Below are 15,094 nucleotides of genomic sequence, written 5' to 3' on the forward strand. Positions count from 1 at the left end.
CTTCCTCTTTCCTCTTTCGAGACACAGATCAGTCTGACTGACTACTGACTGACTGACTGACTGACTGACCACCTCTAACCCCCAGCATATCATTTTCAAAAAAAAAGAGTTTATTGTCCCGGTGCGATGAGCAGACCCTTCTTGGACGAGTCGGGCTCCCATCCACCAGCTAGCGACTCGCCACCGGCGACCTGCGAGTACTCTTTAATGCGGGCTTCGAGCTGGGGCCGGAAATGGCGGATGAGACCTTGGATAGGCCACGCGAAGGCCTCGCCCAGGGCTGTAAAACACAGTGATTAGATTAGCATCCGTATTCTTATCCAGGTCCGTGACCGTGTCCATTAGAGGAGTAATAAAGAGGAAAAGGCTTACCGCAAATACTGTGTCCCTCGACTTGCTTGGTGAGTTCTTGGATCATGTCAATCTCTCTCGCTCTGGCCTGACCCTTTTCGAATCTCTCCATAATCTTCGCGGTCCACGCGCTGCCCTCTCGACAGGGGGTACACTGGCCGCAACTCTCGTGCTTGTAAAATGCGCTCAGTCTGGCAATCATCCTCACCACGTCGGCAGACTTATCCATGACAATCACCGCCGCAGTGCCCAGACCGGATTGGCTGTCCTTCAACGCATCAAAGTCCATCAATTGATCGTCACAGACGTGCTTAGGTAGAATGGGTGTCGACGAGCCACCAGGGATGATGGCTTGCAAGTTATCCCAGCCGCCGCGAACACCGCCGCAGTGCTTCTCAATCAATTCCCGGAGAGGAATAGACATCTCTTCCTCAACGGTGCAAGGATTGTTGACGTGTCCAGATATACAAAACAGCTTAGTGCCCTGGTTACGCTCGCGACCAAAGCCGGCAAACCATTTCGCACCCCGTCGAGCGATGGTGGGGCAAACTGACACCGTTTCGACGTTTGTGACGGTAGAAGGACATCCGAAAAGACCGACGGCTGCAGGGAAGGGCGGCTTGAGACGAGGCTTTCCGGCTTTTCCTTCAAGCGATTCGATGAGCGAAGTCTCCTCTCCGCATACATATGCTCCCATGCCTCGGTGCAGGTAGACATCAAAGTCGTATCCTGACCCGCAGGCATTCTTGCCAATCAACCCTTCTTTGTATGCCTCTTGAATAGCGCGCTGGAGAACAGTGGCCTCGTGATAGAATTCGCCTCGGATGTAAATGTACGCTGCGGTGGCGTTCATGGCGCGACCAACCACCAAGCACCCCTCGACGAGTTTGTGCGGATCTTTGCGCATGATTTCTCGATCTTTGCAAGTCCCCGGTTCACCCTCGTCAGCGTTGACGACCAGGTACCGGGGTTTCTTGTCGTTTTCCCAACCCTTGAAGTTCATAAACGACTATCATTCATGCCCTCGGTTAGCAGTCCATCTGCGCATATCACTGTTCTGGGGCCGAAGAGCCTTACAAATTTCAGCCCGCTGGGAAATCCCGCACCACCTCTCCCTCTCAGACCCGAAGCTTTGATCTCATTGATCAACCAATCGTGGCCCTTGAGCAGGATCTCCTTGGTCTTGTACCAGTCGCCATATTTCATGGCGCTCTTCAAGTCCGTGCCATGGTGGCCGTAGAGGTTCTGAAATATCCTGTCTTGGTCCTTCAGACCGCCGTAGCGTCTCTGCTGGGGTTGTCCTTCTTGAACGGTGGCGTAGGTTCGGCGGGAATGGAGGGTGGAGGAGCTGGCGGCGGCGGCGATTGACGAGTTGGCTGACCGTGAAGCGGTGTTGGACGCCGCGCGGGCCACGTTTCGGGCGGCTGACGACCGGACGATCATTTTGGGGAGGATGTGAGGACGACGATACACTCCAACGAGTGTGCGGCGGGAAGGGGGAAGGGAGGAGGCGAGGACGTCGGAGGTGGAGAGTTAGAGTGCGTCAACTACGAAATCAATGTTGAAGTCTTCGATATTGAGCTCCGCTGATTGGTCGGAAGCTTTCCTCGTCATAGATGCCTCTGGTGCGGCAATACTTCGGCTTTATACAAATACAGCCTTGCGCAGCCGCGCCCTCCCACCTTGACAGCAAGTACTACGAGTATCTCAGCTATGGAATGTCTCGTTCGTGAAAAGGTCGTAATCATCAAAAATGCCAAAGTCTTACCCGAGCTGCCTCTGCGCCATACAAGTGGCTCCCAAAGTGACAACGCAAGTGGCATTGTCGCAGACCTGCCCCGAACACATTGCTACCAGTACCATGCCAGAGGACCCTAGAACTGCTGCCAGTAAATCAAAAGCGATATGCCATCTCCGGCGCCCTTGAAATCTTCTTTTGCGAGATACGAGGGAACAATGACCTTCTCTTCTTCCATGACATTCCATCCCCAACATATCCCCTCTGGTTTCAGCCATCGTTTGACGCTCGACTCGACCGCTATGGTTGGAGACAAAGCAGCTCGTGCCGCGAGTAGGTCCATCAGCTCTGACGGGGGTTCCTCTCCAGGTGCCCAAGGTCCAGGACTCGGTACATACGCCCAAGAGTCACTGTCCGGAGGATACCATGTGGTCAGCTGTTTGACCCATTCGGTGATTCTGTGTGGGAATTTGACGCCGTGGGCATATTCGCTGTATAGCGCCGAAAGAGTGACTGCAAGTCCGCTTCTAGTTAAGCTCGTTGGGTTCGAAGCGCCAGATGACCCCGTACCATCGGCGTTGCTCTGAAGTTGTTGACTCAACGTAGCCAAACATCTTCGGACACATTCGGAATTAGGAATCATCTCGATCAGGCCATCCAGATTAAGAAGCTCAAAGGGGCGAGTGAGCCGGGCGTGTCTTTTGGTCAGGTGTCTCATATTCGCCAGGGCAGAACATGATACTTGGCCTTGCATCCTGGTCAACATTTGTTCGGCTTCTTCGACCCCTTTGATGGCGCTTTTCAGCACAAAATTGCAGAGCGCCACGGCTGTTTCGACGATTTCCAGTTGACTGTCCCGATAAACCCGGGCGTTCTGTTGCATTGCATTGGCGGGTTCCAGACCAGCAACGGTTCGTCGGGGATCAGTGGTTCTCAACCGTTCAGCACGAGCATTACATTCTCTCAGAAGTTGGCTCAAGGTCTCCAATATGATGCGGCGGTCCGGAAAGCGAGGCTTGTCTGCGAGACAGTAGCTCATCAACGACTGGTTTCTCGTCACCATGCTCTGCATTTCGCGGTCGTTGGCGCACAGAATGGAAATACTGTCCAACAAGTCAAACGAGAAGAGTGACGATTCCAGCGCGTGGGCTGACGTCGACTCAGGATGTTGGTGGTTGAATAAGAAACATCTCCTCTCAGGATCTGATCTGATGTCCTGTTTCCATGTCCGGCGGGCCACATCCAACGGCGATCCAGGCGGCGCTTTGATGCTGACGACAAGATGATCGAACGGGTTGTTTTGGATCGTGAAGCCATACGCCAGAAGAAGACCCTCGTTGTCTCGGGGACCGTAGTTGTTGCAAAGCTCCTTCCCAGACTCGTAGGTCTCGAGGATCTGTAGCCCGACAAAATGGTACTGGGCTTGCCATTCGACCTGCGCGGCGGGTTTGTGATTGAGGAGGTCGAGGAGTGGAAGTAGCACTGCGAAGCGGTCTCCAAAGAGCTTGACGAGGTCATAAGGCGTTGTTCGGCGATGGATGGTGGCGAGATCCGCGGGACGAGTAGCATCGAGCACCTGTGAGGTGAAGGAACGGCTCCCAAAAATGGTGGCCGCCCAACGGAAGCGAGGCCTAGGTCTTGTGTAAGTGAGAGCGGAGGAGGGAGAAGCAGTTCACGTCCACGTACCATGTGTATGATTCATTCAGCGCATTGGGCCACCCTAGTTCCTTCAAATGGGCCAACCCTTTCAGGTACATGTCTTCCCATTTAGCAGCTTGCGTGGAGAATCCGCCTTTGAGGTTGGTCCCCTCCAGCCACGCCACATCGGCCTCCTCCTCGAATTGCATGGCGCTGATGTCCTCCACCGTGGGCAGTGTCGCAATGTAGGGAGCCCACCAGGACTGCTCGCCAAGGACCAGTTGCTCCATCAGAAAAAAAGCCTGGAGAGACTCGGGTCTCCTGGACTGGGTGTCTAGGAAAGGCCCAGGAAAGCTCGTCCCATGATTTGAAAAGGGGTGGATGTCAAAGGCATTGAGCACTGACAAGGTGATGGGCATCGGGCAACTCGCAACTCGCGTTCCGCTCACGAGGGAATGCCCTTCAGCGACGACAGCATGGTATCCTTTGCGCGAGCTGAAGGCGATCTGAGCGTGCGGGTGCAAGTATCCATCGTTCTCGAGCACCCAATCAACAAGGCGTTGATGGTTGCGAAAAATGTCTGTTTGTGCCGTGTCCTCATCGTTCATGCGCAGCGGAGGTGTAGAACTCTGGGGGATCTTGTCGATGACATCCTGGTTCAAGGTAGTCTCATCGGGCTCCATGTTGTGTGCTCGGCGTATTTGTCTTGACGTCAAAGAAGGCGATATCAAATTGTCTCGGTGTGCGACTTTCCAGCCAAAAATGAAAAAAAATCTTGTCAATCATGAGACAGCAAAAAAGTGAAAAAAATTAAGAAATAAGAAATGTTAATATAACTGTACGTATTTAAGCAGGAAAACACGCTAATAGCAGAAGTGACAGGTGTTTGTGTAACAGCTGAAAAGTGCAAGAGGTCACAATGGAGTGTTTGATTGACGGTGAGCAAATAGATTAGAAGTGAGGCAAAACTGCGCGCAATGGTTGTGTGGTGGCTACAATGAGCGACAAGAGGAAGAACAAGTGACACAACCTTCTTTCTAGCTATTCGCCAGAAGTCTATGATCCACCTTGAGGATGCGACGAGGTGATAGGATGATAGGGATACGTGTAGTTGATGTTGAAGACACAGGGGAATAGAAGTTTTTATATCTGTAGTATACAAGGCACGGACTGGGGTGGGGGATGGAGTGTGCAAGCAAGGCGGCGATGGCAATCAATGGCAATGGCAATGAGAATGAGGAATGAAAGAACAGGAGCTCACAGCATTAATACTGCTATCCAATTCTCGGAAAAAAGTATTGTAGAAGTGATCTGTGTAACATTTATAGACCGTGTTCCAGGGAATGCATATGAGACAAGACAGCCTTGAACCTCTCTCCCTCTACCCACGATCCAGAGAGGTTTAGAGAGTGTCTGGTCCTTTGAATCAAATCCACTATTTCGCCACATGCAGACTGACGGAACCATGCGTGCCATGTTGTTGTCGGGAATCTCCATATAATGTCGCCTTTCTCCAATTTGTAGGAAGAGTGGAAGAGAACCATAGCCGATGCACGAGCGGACAAGTCCTTAGATCTCTTCTTCGCCTCTTGCCCTCGTATCATTCGGAGGAGATGAACCCAATCAACAACCAGCGAGAGGAGAGGAGCGTCCGACAAAACAAAAAGAAAAGAAATAATCATCTTCATGTGTGTCTTGTGTGTTGTAGATGATCAACTAAACTGCCCATGTCCCTTGTCACGTCCTATTTTGACCTTGGTCGGAATCTAGGACTGCGATTGATCACAAGATCATCTCAGGCGTGCACATCCTCTTCATCTCCTATTTCAAGATCCTTTACTTCTTTCAACCCGGGAAGGTCTAACAGGTGGGTGAAGGTTCGGACGATCAGAAAAATGGCTGTAAATGGAACTCACGCGGTGAACGGCATCAATGGCACTCGATCAAAGCATGACATATCTAGCTTGAAAGTCAATCAATCACGATTGATGGACGCCATCCACAGTGGCTGCAAGTATGGCGCTGCTCATCGATATGGAGAGTAAGTGTACAAGTCCCCAACCGCCCGACAGAGGAGTGGTCCTGATCTAGTGCTCTACCAGTGACCCTGTCGAGACTGGAATGGCAAGGCTCAGTCTCAACGATGCGGATAAGGAGGTTCGAGACTGGTTTATGGGTGTCGCCCAGTCCTTGAATTGCAAGATAAGCGTTGACCAAATGGGAAACATGTTCGCTGTGAGGCCAGGAAAGAACTCAAAAGCCCCTCCGATCATGATGGGCTCACATCTCGACACTCAACCGACCGGCGGGAGATATGACGGTATCTTGGGCGTCACCTCTGGGATTGAAGTCCTCAGGGTCTTGCACGAAAACAATGTCGAGACCGAAGGAAGTATTGGAGTGGTGAACTGGACCAACGAAGAGGGAGCGCGCTTTCCCATGATGGCGGTGTCGTCTGGCGTCTGGGCTGAGGCTGTCCCTCTGGAAACAGCTTGGAATCTGCCCGAGGTGTCGCCTGGAGAGGATGGACACCGCAAGACAATGAAGCAAGAACTCGAAAGAATCGGATATCTTGGATCGCAACCCGCATCATACAAAGCATTTCCCATAGCAGCGCACTTCGAAGTCCACATCGAGCAAGGTCCCATATTGGAGGCAGAGAAAAGGAGAGTCGGAGTGGTCAAAGGTCAGTAACTGCTGAACATGTTAGCAGATTCCCGGCCTGACTGTGACAGGGGTGCAAGCGTTCAAATGGTTTGAAATCACGGTCAAGGGCCGAGATACCCACGCCGGAACCACCCCTTTCACTGCTAGGATGGACTCCATGCTATGCGCTGCGAAGCTGATTGTCGAGTCCAACGCCGTTGCAAAGAAACTCGGGGGTCTTGCGACAACTGGCATCCTGAACCAACAACCTGGGTCAATCAACACCATGGCTCACACAGTGACCTTCACGTTGGATATTCGACACACCGAGGACGCCAAACTCGCCGAGATCGAGGAGACATGTCGATCTGCGTTTGCGAGGATCGCAGAGAAAGAGAGCGAGAAAGGCTGCAAAGTGGAATGGAAGGAATTGGTGGATAGTCCAGCAGTCAACTTCCACACCGACTGTATCGCTGCCGTCGAAGCAAGCGCCAAAGAGGTCTGTCAAGACCTTCCCATGACAGCTGACGATGGACAATTGTGGAAATATATGATCAGTGGTGCTGGTCATGACAGCTGTTACACCAACCGTCGGTGTCCCACAAGCATGATCTTCACCGTCACCAAGGACGGAATCAGCCACAATCCAAAGGAATACTGCAGCCCAGAAGACTGGTAAGTCCGTTGTCTTTGCTTCACCTCGTCACTTGCTGACAATCCGCCAGCACCATTGGTGCCCAAGTACTGCTCGGTGCGGTGCTGAGGTATGACAAATTGCGAGCCGACAGAGGAGATCTCGCCTGAAGCCGGACACAGCAGAAAAGGAGACGGTCAAAAGACAGCTTGGAGTGGGGGATCGTGCCGAGTTGTAACATTCTTGAAAAGATATTGCTCTACTGGTTCTGTTGGCCGATCTTGTTGTCCCGAAATTGCCCATAGCCTCGCTCGTAGTGTCCCAGTTGTGCGCCTGTTGTATCAACGAAAATCTGTTATACAGTGTCCTCTATCACTGCCGTGCCCTGCTGAATACAGCTTCCGCCATAAGACGACACAGGTAATTCCAGACTACCGTGAATGCGGAAGGGAGTCCGGTCACTCAGCCTTATCGTCTCGGAGGCTTGACCTTGTCAGCCTTCTTCTCATCCTTAAGGCGCCTCAGTGTCGGACGTCCGACTTTATGCTCTGGCTTCTTCCCGTCCAGTTTTTCAACCTCTTTCTCCCATTTGGTAAAGTAGTATCTCATTTCGTCTTCGCAGTCACGCCTGTCGCTTTCTCTGCATCCTTTGAGATTCACCACCAAATCCCCCTCCTGCCACATGCTGTCGTGAGTGCGTGTGAGTCCCGTCGATGGGTCTTTCGACGGTGGTGTGGCGTAGTTGTAGGAGTTGATCCAGCGTTGCTCGATGAGCACCAGCTTGGCCAAGACTGTGGGGTGCCATTGGACTAGGTGCTCGAGGGCGTGGTTCTCAGCCTTTTGAAATGCATAAGCACGGTATAAAGGATCAAACCAGGCATCCAAGAAGTAATGGGCCCAATTGTCTGGCGTTTTTGTACTGAAGGGGGTATTGCGAAGGATGAACGAAGTATGGGCGAGGTTGTCCATATCTTGAGACAGAATTAGATGTGTGCGAGAAGGCTTGAGATGAGAGAAGGTATGGATAACTGAGTCTGGCGGCACGACAGGAATGTCCTTGAGCATCAACGACTCGAGCGGTTGAAGGACGTGGGATTCTAAGGAGACTGAAGGATTCGTGATGAAGGCGTCGGCGGACAAGGACCAGAAAAAGGTGCTCGTGGCATGCTCAGTCAATGCATGTCGCATTGCTGGTATCATCGACCAGGATAAGGGGGAAGGGTCCACGAGGCTGAAGTAGGTCGTCGTGTTGGTATAGAAGTTCTTGTATCCTGGATCGCAATCAGTTTACCATGTTCCAGTGTCTCCTCCATTCACGCAAGTTTTACCATGTCTCCTGGCGTAATCATCTCGATTTGCCTTGACTATCCGCACATAATCTTCGCTCATTGTCGCATTGTCGAACACCGTGACGATGACAATGTCTTGGGGCCCTTCAATCGACGTTGCACCATCGTTATGTCCTCCTGTTAAATCGAGTGATAGAATGAACCGCACGACAAGGTACACTGTCAATATCCCTAGCACGATGTAGGCGCCCACTTGGAATTGCTTGCGCCGTCTCTGAGCTGCCGCAGTCAAATTACTGTTTCGAACGTAGGGAGGAGGATGGGATGTTTTGCGCGGGGGCAGCGCGAAGTGCATTTTGAGGTGCCTTGGGCCAAATCGAGAGGTGAAGTCTCAAGAAGTTGCTCCGCAGGCCATTGTTCGTGCTCACATAATTGAAGTGAGGTCGCTGCGGCGGAAGAAGTGGTAGGGAGAAGTTCCCAAGGAGTTGGTTCGAGGTACTCGCTCCACATTCTCCGATGCCAGCCTCGTAGCCTCTCAGCCTTGCAGCCCTGCAGCCTTACGACGCCACAACTATCTACATGCGCCCCTTGACAGAGAACTACGAATAATCTGAATTGAATAAACACACAAGACCAATGTTTTCTTGGGTAGCTGACTACAAGAACGAGCCGAATTTGGTTCATCTCTGGGGTAAACTGATCTTGCTCTCTAGATTCCCAGTTAAAGTGAAAGTACTCTGATCACATCTCCTCCCTCTCTGACGCCAGCCCTCAGCTAATTCCCTTCAGCGTCACACCCGTGACTGTCATAAAGTTGCCTCAGCCCATCTGGCATTGCAGAATGTGTGCAGGGCCTGAAATCTCCCTGCTTCCTTCTCGAATCCGGATGGCAGCCTGTATTTGATAATGTCGTTTTGCAAACTGCGAAGGCGCGCTTGATTGGCATCATGGATGTAGCTTCAGGTTATGGACAATTCATGAATTGCCAGATAATCTCCGAATTTGACGTGACTTTGTAATTGATTGTGACGGGCAGCGTGAGATCGGCACCATCGTGGATGTTGAGAAGATGTAGGGTGGCCGGTTCTTGGGTCTGATCGCGTGCGAAATCCGAAGGTGCGTTGAGAATGAACTTGATGTCAAGAGAACCATAGCCCTCAGGGTCTGTTGGCTCGGGAGTCCCAGGACAGGTGTAGACAATATTGACGTTCTTCGATTTCTTGCCATCGTTGGCTGTGTTCGTGATGTACTTGTAGACAAGATTGCAATAGTTACTGGTCTTGGCCTCGTCTCCGCGGTTCTTCACATTGATGTTCGCCTCATACGTCAAACCGCACTCCGGGCCGGCCATGTCAGGGTCGATGTTGAAGGTGAGAAGATCGTCATCGAGTGGGAGATCCAAAATCGTTTCGTTACGGACGACCAGGGCAGCTTCGAGGTGAGCCGGGATTGCGTGGGCCATGAGCAGGAAGGAAGTCATCGTTCCAAGAATGAGCTTTATGTTGACAACCATTCTGGATTCGAGTCCAACGTGGGACTAAGATGAAGGGCGAAGATCGATTCCGTATTGTCTGGTGTGGTCCAGAGGAGGAAGATCTTGCATGGGCCACGAGAAATTTGTACTCACAGATTGCACATTGAAGTGAAGCGTTTTCACTTCACTCGACGGAGACTCAGTCTGCTTGGTGAGACATTGCCATCTCAAGAGATTCAGTATTAGACGCAGCCGTTTTTCAACCTCGATCGTAGCTCTGTTACAACTTCTGGCGCTCAGTCTCTCTTCTTGCTTCAAGAAACATTAACTCGATTTCTCATGCTTTACCAGATACCTGGAAGCATGGTAAACTTCTTCTTCTTGTATTTGTCACCGAACTCCTTGCGGTATCGTCGCTCCTTCTTTGCTGCCCATTGCCCCATCTGGACAACGGAGACAATAAGAAAGATGAGTACTCCCCAACTGAGACCACTTAGAAGGTAAACCCCAAGCCAAGAGGCAGTCTCCGTCATATAGTTGGGGCAGGTCACGAGATTGAACAAGAACCCTTGGGGGATGCCTCGTTCAGTCCCGCCCGAGCTTCGGAGCCCTTTCAAGATGAGATGTGTTTGAAGGTTCCCCAGTTCCCCAAGGAGGAAGATGATCATCCCGGGATAAAATAGTAGTGGGTTCGGCTCTTGTGCTGCTGCCGAGTATGGGGAATAGATGAACAATGCGATCATGAGGCCGGAGAGGATCCAGTAATGAAAACTGTTCTTGAAGATATTGCGGAGAGGCATGGTAGCAGCCGAGAAGCGATGAACAAACAACGTCTCCAGCTCCCGCTTGACGAAGTGCAAGCATATCAGCACACAGAGCACTTGTTGTAACTGCGACGACTCCTTGCTGGCAGATGGGTAGATGTACGGTCGTAGGAAAAGTATCACCGGATGTATCAGGATCGGCCCAGCATACTCCACCAGGAAGACCGTGCGCCATGCTATCTGTGTCCCGAGGTCTTTTACATGAATTGTGCTCTGGTCACGTAGCCCGGTCTGGTATATCGAGGTGTCCTTTGAGTTGGCCACAACGGTGCCATCGGAGCCCTTGGTCACGCGCAGCTGGTGAATCGAGTATTTGGTTCTGCGTGCAAGTTCAGAATACAAGTCGGCTGCGGAGGCGTCGGGTTTCAGATCGAGGGACTCCGGCAGGGATTTGATGGGTTTCCCTACAAAATTGTGAGCAGGGATGCTGTCGAGGGGCAAGGGTCGGAAGTTTCTGTTCATGTCTTGGTGTCAACCAAATTTGCTTACCTCGAGGGCGTATTTGAAGTGTGATGGGTTTCGACGCCATGTTGGGCGGCTGAGTTCCTGCGGCTGAGGGGACACGAGTCTTGGAAGGGCACCAAAGACGACGGGAGAGGACGACGGATGTGAAGGAGAAGCGACTTCAAGGAGACAAGCTGATTGCCATCGAATCACAGTCGCAAGGGAAATGCTGTTGCGGGTTGCGGCTTGCTGGTGGCAGATATTGTGGCATTCGAAAAATAAAGGCTGCGCGTTCAACAAACTAATGCGACTCTGGCATCTGGAGCTCTGATTTCCAACAGCAGCCGTCCATTGGATGAATCCCCCTTTTACGGCCCCGCTTTCCCCTTTTGACGGTTTTGCTTCTCAATGCGGCGCTATTCTTGTTGTGGCGGCTTCCTGGACCCTTTGGTTCCTTGGTTTCCTTACAGCCCGTTCAGCCGTACAAGGGGCTGGCTGGGAATGTGATCATGAGTACAAGTATGGAGTATGGACCAGAGAAAAGTATTATTATAAGCGCTGCTCTTCCTTCTGCGCTGACCCGCCTCCTCTTCTGCTGATGGGACCGAGTAAGCAGATCAATGATCAGCCAGTATATCACCTAGGGGGTATATCACAATTGTCCTCAGCCTCATCTCCGATCCTGTTCCTTGCTTGGATTCTTTTGGGTATAATTGCTCTACGGCTAGTCGTAACTTGTCGACGTCTGTCACCCAGAGGCTTTCAACATGCCATTGAGCTTGTCAAAACTGAAGGGTATGCTATGCATCCCTGAAAGCTCTGACAAATACTCAAAGGATGTAGGATTCAAGCCCGCCAAGGGGTCTCAGCCTGATAAGACGCCCGTTGTCGAAGAGCGACCTCGTACGAGCGACTCTAGCAGCTCTGCATCGACCAGTGAAACCAAGAGGTCAGACCAGATCTTGGATGTGCTCAAGACCTTCAACTTGAAGAATCTCAGGACCGTCAAAGATGTCGCCTTACAGCAAATTGACGGCGAGCCTATCGACGACAAGACATACCTTATGGAACGAATCATTCAACTAGTCGCGGATCTTCCTATTTCCAGCAGAACCAGCGCTACTCTGACCAATGCGTTCCTGAACCAGCTGTGGACAGACCTGAAACATCCACCTCAATCATATCTGGGAGCCGATTACATCTATCGCAAGGCGGATGGGACCAACAACAATATTCTTTGGCCGCATCTTGGGGCTGCAGGGCAGCCATATGCGCGAACAGTGCGTCCTCGGTTGATGCAGCCCGTTGCCAGGCCGGATCCTGGAGTCATCTTCGACAGTCTTCTGGCTCGCAAGCAGTTCAGGCCTCATCCCAACAAGATATCGAGCGTACTCTTCTATGTGGCCTCGATCATCATCCACGACATCTTTCACACAAATCACGATGACTATAGCATTTCTGATACTTCTTCCTACCTCGATTTGGCTCCTCTTTATGGCAATTCTGCAAAGGACCAGGAGGCTGTTCGGACCATGCAGGGTGGAAAGCTGAAACCTGACTGTTTCTCAGATGTGCGGATTCTGGGCTTTCCTCCTGGCGTCGGCGTCCTTCTCATCATGTTCAATCGCTTTCACAATCACATAGCAGAGAATCTTGCTCGCATCGACGAAAATGGCCGCTTCTCGAGGATTCTCAATCCACAAGGCAAGCCGAAGCCGCCTAACGCCGACAAGTTATATGATGAAGCATTGTTCCAGACGGCACGGTTGATCACCACTGGCCTCTACATCAACATTATCTTGAAAGACTACGTCAGAACAATTTTGAATCTGAATCGAGTAGACTCGTTGTGGAACCTCGACCCGAGATCTGAGGAAGGCAACGCTATCTTTGGCCATAAGATTCCGGAAGCCACTGGGAATTCTGTATCGGCGGAATTTAATCTGGTCTACCGATGGCACTCCTGTGTCTCTGAGAGGGACGAACAGTGGACCAAGGAAGCTTACACCAAGCTATTCGGGCATCAATCATCGCTGTCCATGGGTCAGTTCCTCGGTGCACTCAATGATTGGGCCAAGAAGCTGAGCCCGGATCCGGCCAGGCGAGAGTTTGCAGGTCTTCAGCGCCGACCTGACAACAAGTACCCCGACGAAGAGCTGGCAGCTATCTGGACTGCATCTGTCTCGGACGTAGCGGGTAGTTATGGTGCCCTCCATGTGCCTGAGATCCTGAAGAATGTGGAAGTGTTGGGTATTATTCAAAGTCGTTCTTGGAATCTGGCAAGCTTGAACGAGTTTCGAGAATACTTCAAGCTCGAGCCCCATAAGACGTTCGAAGATATCAATCCCGACCCTTTCGTCGTCGACCAGCTGCGTCGACTTTACGGCCACCCGGATAATGTCGAAATATACCCCGGCGTAGTCATCGAAGCGGCCAAGGAGCCCAAACTCCCTGGCAGCGGTTTGTGTACAAATTTCACCACCTCGCGAGCAATTCTTTCAGACGCTGTTGCGTTGGTTCGAGGAGACCGTTTCTATACCATTGACTATACCCCTGCCAATCTGACGAACTGGGGATTCAAACAGGCAGACTATGACTTGGCCATAAACAACGGATGTGTGTTTTATAAGTTGGTGTTGACTGCCTTACCCAACAGCTATCGGCAGGATTCAGTGTACGCGCACTACCCGCTGGTGATTCCGGAGGAAAATAAAGCGATCATGACCAAGCTGAAGAAGGCAGATTTGTACAGTTTCGACAAGCCAGATAATCTTCCTGCTGCCGTTGCCGTTAGCTCTTCCTCAGCTTGCAGGACTGTCGTGAGGAGTACGTCTGGTTTCCGTTCATCTTGGGACATGCAACTCTTCTCCTCTGGGCAGGAACTTCAGCATCATCGCGAAAAGGGTCTGATTGTCGCCCACAAGCTGCTCCAGACGGAAGGACTGCAGGCTGCGGCAGACGCCTTCTACAAGGACGTCATCACTGCTCTGGTCCGGAAGAGTGCGTATCAGCTCGCAGGCTGTCAGCAGGTTGACGTCGTTCGGGATGTTTTCAATGTTGCTCATGCGCAGTTCGCCGCAAACCTCTTCCTTCTGCCCTTAGGAGGTAAGGGGAAATCTCACGACAAATACGATGAACATGATCTTATTGCCCTTCTTTCCGCCATCTATGGTTGTGCAAATGTGAAGCAACCTGATAGGCGTTTTGCTTTGATCAAGAAGAAACGAAAGGCGATTCTGCAGCTCGCAGGGCGCTTGCAAGCGGAAGTGAGCAACGGCATCAAGGGTAATTTCAGCCTACACTCGCACTCGCCGGTACAGATTCGAAGCCTTGCAGCGCAGGCGATTCAGGAAGCCTCGAAGACTGGACTATCCTCGGCAGATATCGTGTGGACTCAACTGCTCCCGTTGGCAGCTTGGGTTTTCGTCAATCAGTCGCGAGTCTTTGCTGAGGTGCTCGATCACATTCTCGGCGCAAGAGACAGGAAACCAAGCATCGTGGAGCTGAAGCGGATGCTAGATCAAGAGGGCCCATTATCGAGTAAGGCTGAGACCTACTTTCGCGAGATCTGTAGCGGTCGACCAGCTACCCCCATCTTCAGAGAGGCGACATCTTCGCAAATTGTGATCGACGGAGGGAAACAGCTTCAGGTGTCTGCAGGGCAGCGTATTCTCTGTGACACAGACAAGGTAAGTTAGGCTTTGCTTCAGCGAGAATGATGGCGCTAACTGCAAATGACAGGCTGCGGTGCATTGTGACAGCACCAAGTTATCTGATGCTGGACCAGGCCAGTCCCAGGATCCGCAGACCTCATCTGGAGACGAGGTTTCTCTTGGAGCTCGACTGAGCCTTGCATCGTTGGGATCGACCATGTCCGTTCTTTGCGGGCTTGAAGGGTTGACCAGAGCCGTAGGACCAACAGGCCAGCTTCGGCAACTGAACGAGGGTGACGTGGTAAACTATCTGAATGTCGAGGAGAGCATGGTACAGTCATACCCGGCGGCCTTGACGATCAAATGGCAAGGATGAAGAGAATAGAGCTTGAGCCAGGGCTTG

General features: G+C 51.7%; 7 protein-coding genes across 7 annotated transcripts; 2 read left to right on the top strand and 5 right to left on the bottom strand.

Annotated features, from left to right (window-relative positions):
• Window positions 1-110: 110 nt before the first annotated feature.
• On the bottom strand, window positions 111-1,794 carry AYO21_07231 (NADH-ubiquinone oxidoreductase 51 kDa subunit, mitochondrial; the record flags this gene model as incomplete). Its single annotated transcript, XM_022657188.1, has 3 exons — window positions 111-280; window positions 373-1,360; window positions 1,429-1,794. The coding sequence occupies 3 exons, from the start codon at window positions 1,792-1,794 to the stop codon at window positions 111-113; spliced, it is 1,524 nt and encodes a 507-aa protein (XP_022510523.1).
• Window positions 1,795-2,225: 431 nt separating this feature from the next.
• On the bottom strand, window positions 2,226-4,410 carry AYO21_07232 (hypothetical protein; the record flags this gene model as incomplete). Its single annotated transcript, XM_022657189.1, has 2 exons — window positions 2,226-3,720; window positions 3,776-4,410. 2 exons carry the CDS (start codon window positions 4,408-4,410, stop codon window positions 2,226-2,228), a joined length of 2,130 nt encoding a protein of 709 aa, XP_022510524.1.
• Window positions 4,411-5,622: 1,212 nt separating this feature from the next.
• AYO21_07233 (hypothetical protein) lies at window positions 5,623-7,177 on the top strand (the record flags this gene model as incomplete). Its single annotated transcript, XM_022657190.1, has 4 exons — window positions 5,623-5,768; window positions 5,830-6,413; window positions 6,463-7,048; window positions 7,099-7,177. 4 exons carry the CDS (start codon window positions 5,623-5,625, stop codon window positions 7,175-7,177), a joined length of 1,395 nt encoding a protein of 464 aa, XP_022510525.1.
• A 298-nt stretch (window positions 7,178-7,475) lies between these two features.
• On the bottom strand, window positions 7,476-8,651 carry AYO21_07234 (hypothetical protein; the record flags this gene model as incomplete). The annotated part of the gene is made up of 2 exons (XM_022657191.1): window positions 7,476-8,278; window positions 8,336-8,651. 2 exons carry the CDS (start codon window positions 8,649-8,651, stop codon window positions 7,476-7,478), a joined length of 1,119 nt encoding a protein of 372 aa, XP_022510526.1.
• Window positions 8,652-9,260: 609 nt separating this feature from the next.
• AYO21_07235 (hypothetical protein) lies at window positions 9,261-9,809 on the bottom strand (the record flags this gene model as incomplete). Its single annotated transcript, XM_022657192.1, has 1 exon — window positions 9,261-9,809. One exon carries the CDS (start codon window positions 9,807-9,809, stop codon window positions 9,261-9,263), a length of 549 nt encoding a protein of 182 aa, XP_022510527.1.
• Window positions 9,810-10,114: 305 nt separating this feature from the next.
• On the bottom strand, window positions 10,115-11,123 carry AYO21_07236 (hypothetical protein; the record flags this gene model as incomplete). The annotated part of the gene is made up of 2 exons (XM_022657193.1): window positions 10,115-10,998; window positions 11,084-11,123. 2 exons carry the CDS (start codon window positions 11,121-11,123, stop codon window positions 10,115-10,117), a joined length of 924 nt encoding a protein of 307 aa, XP_022510528.1.
• Window positions 11,124-11,805: 682 nt separating this feature from the next.
• AYO21_07237 (hypothetical protein) lies at window positions 11,806-15,067 on the top strand (the record flags this gene model as incomplete). Its single annotated transcript, XM_022657194.1, has 2 exons — window positions 11,806-14,727; window positions 14,780-15,067. The coding sequence occupies 2 exons, from the start codon at window positions 11,806-11,808 to the stop codon at window positions 15,065-15,067; spliced, it is 3,210 nt and encodes a 1,069-aa protein (XP_022510529.1).
• Between the last annotated feature and the right edge of the window lie 27 nt (window positions 15,068-15,094).

This window comes from Fonsecaea monophora (genome assembly GCF_001642475.1).
Source record: "Fonsecaea monophora strain CBS 269.37 chromosome Unknown Scaff54, whole genome shotgun sequence".
Classification (NCBI taxonomy): domain Eukaryota; kingdom Fungi; phylum Ascomycota; class Eurotiomycetes; order Chaetothyriales; family Herpotrichiellaceae; genus Fonsecaea; species Fonsecaea monophora.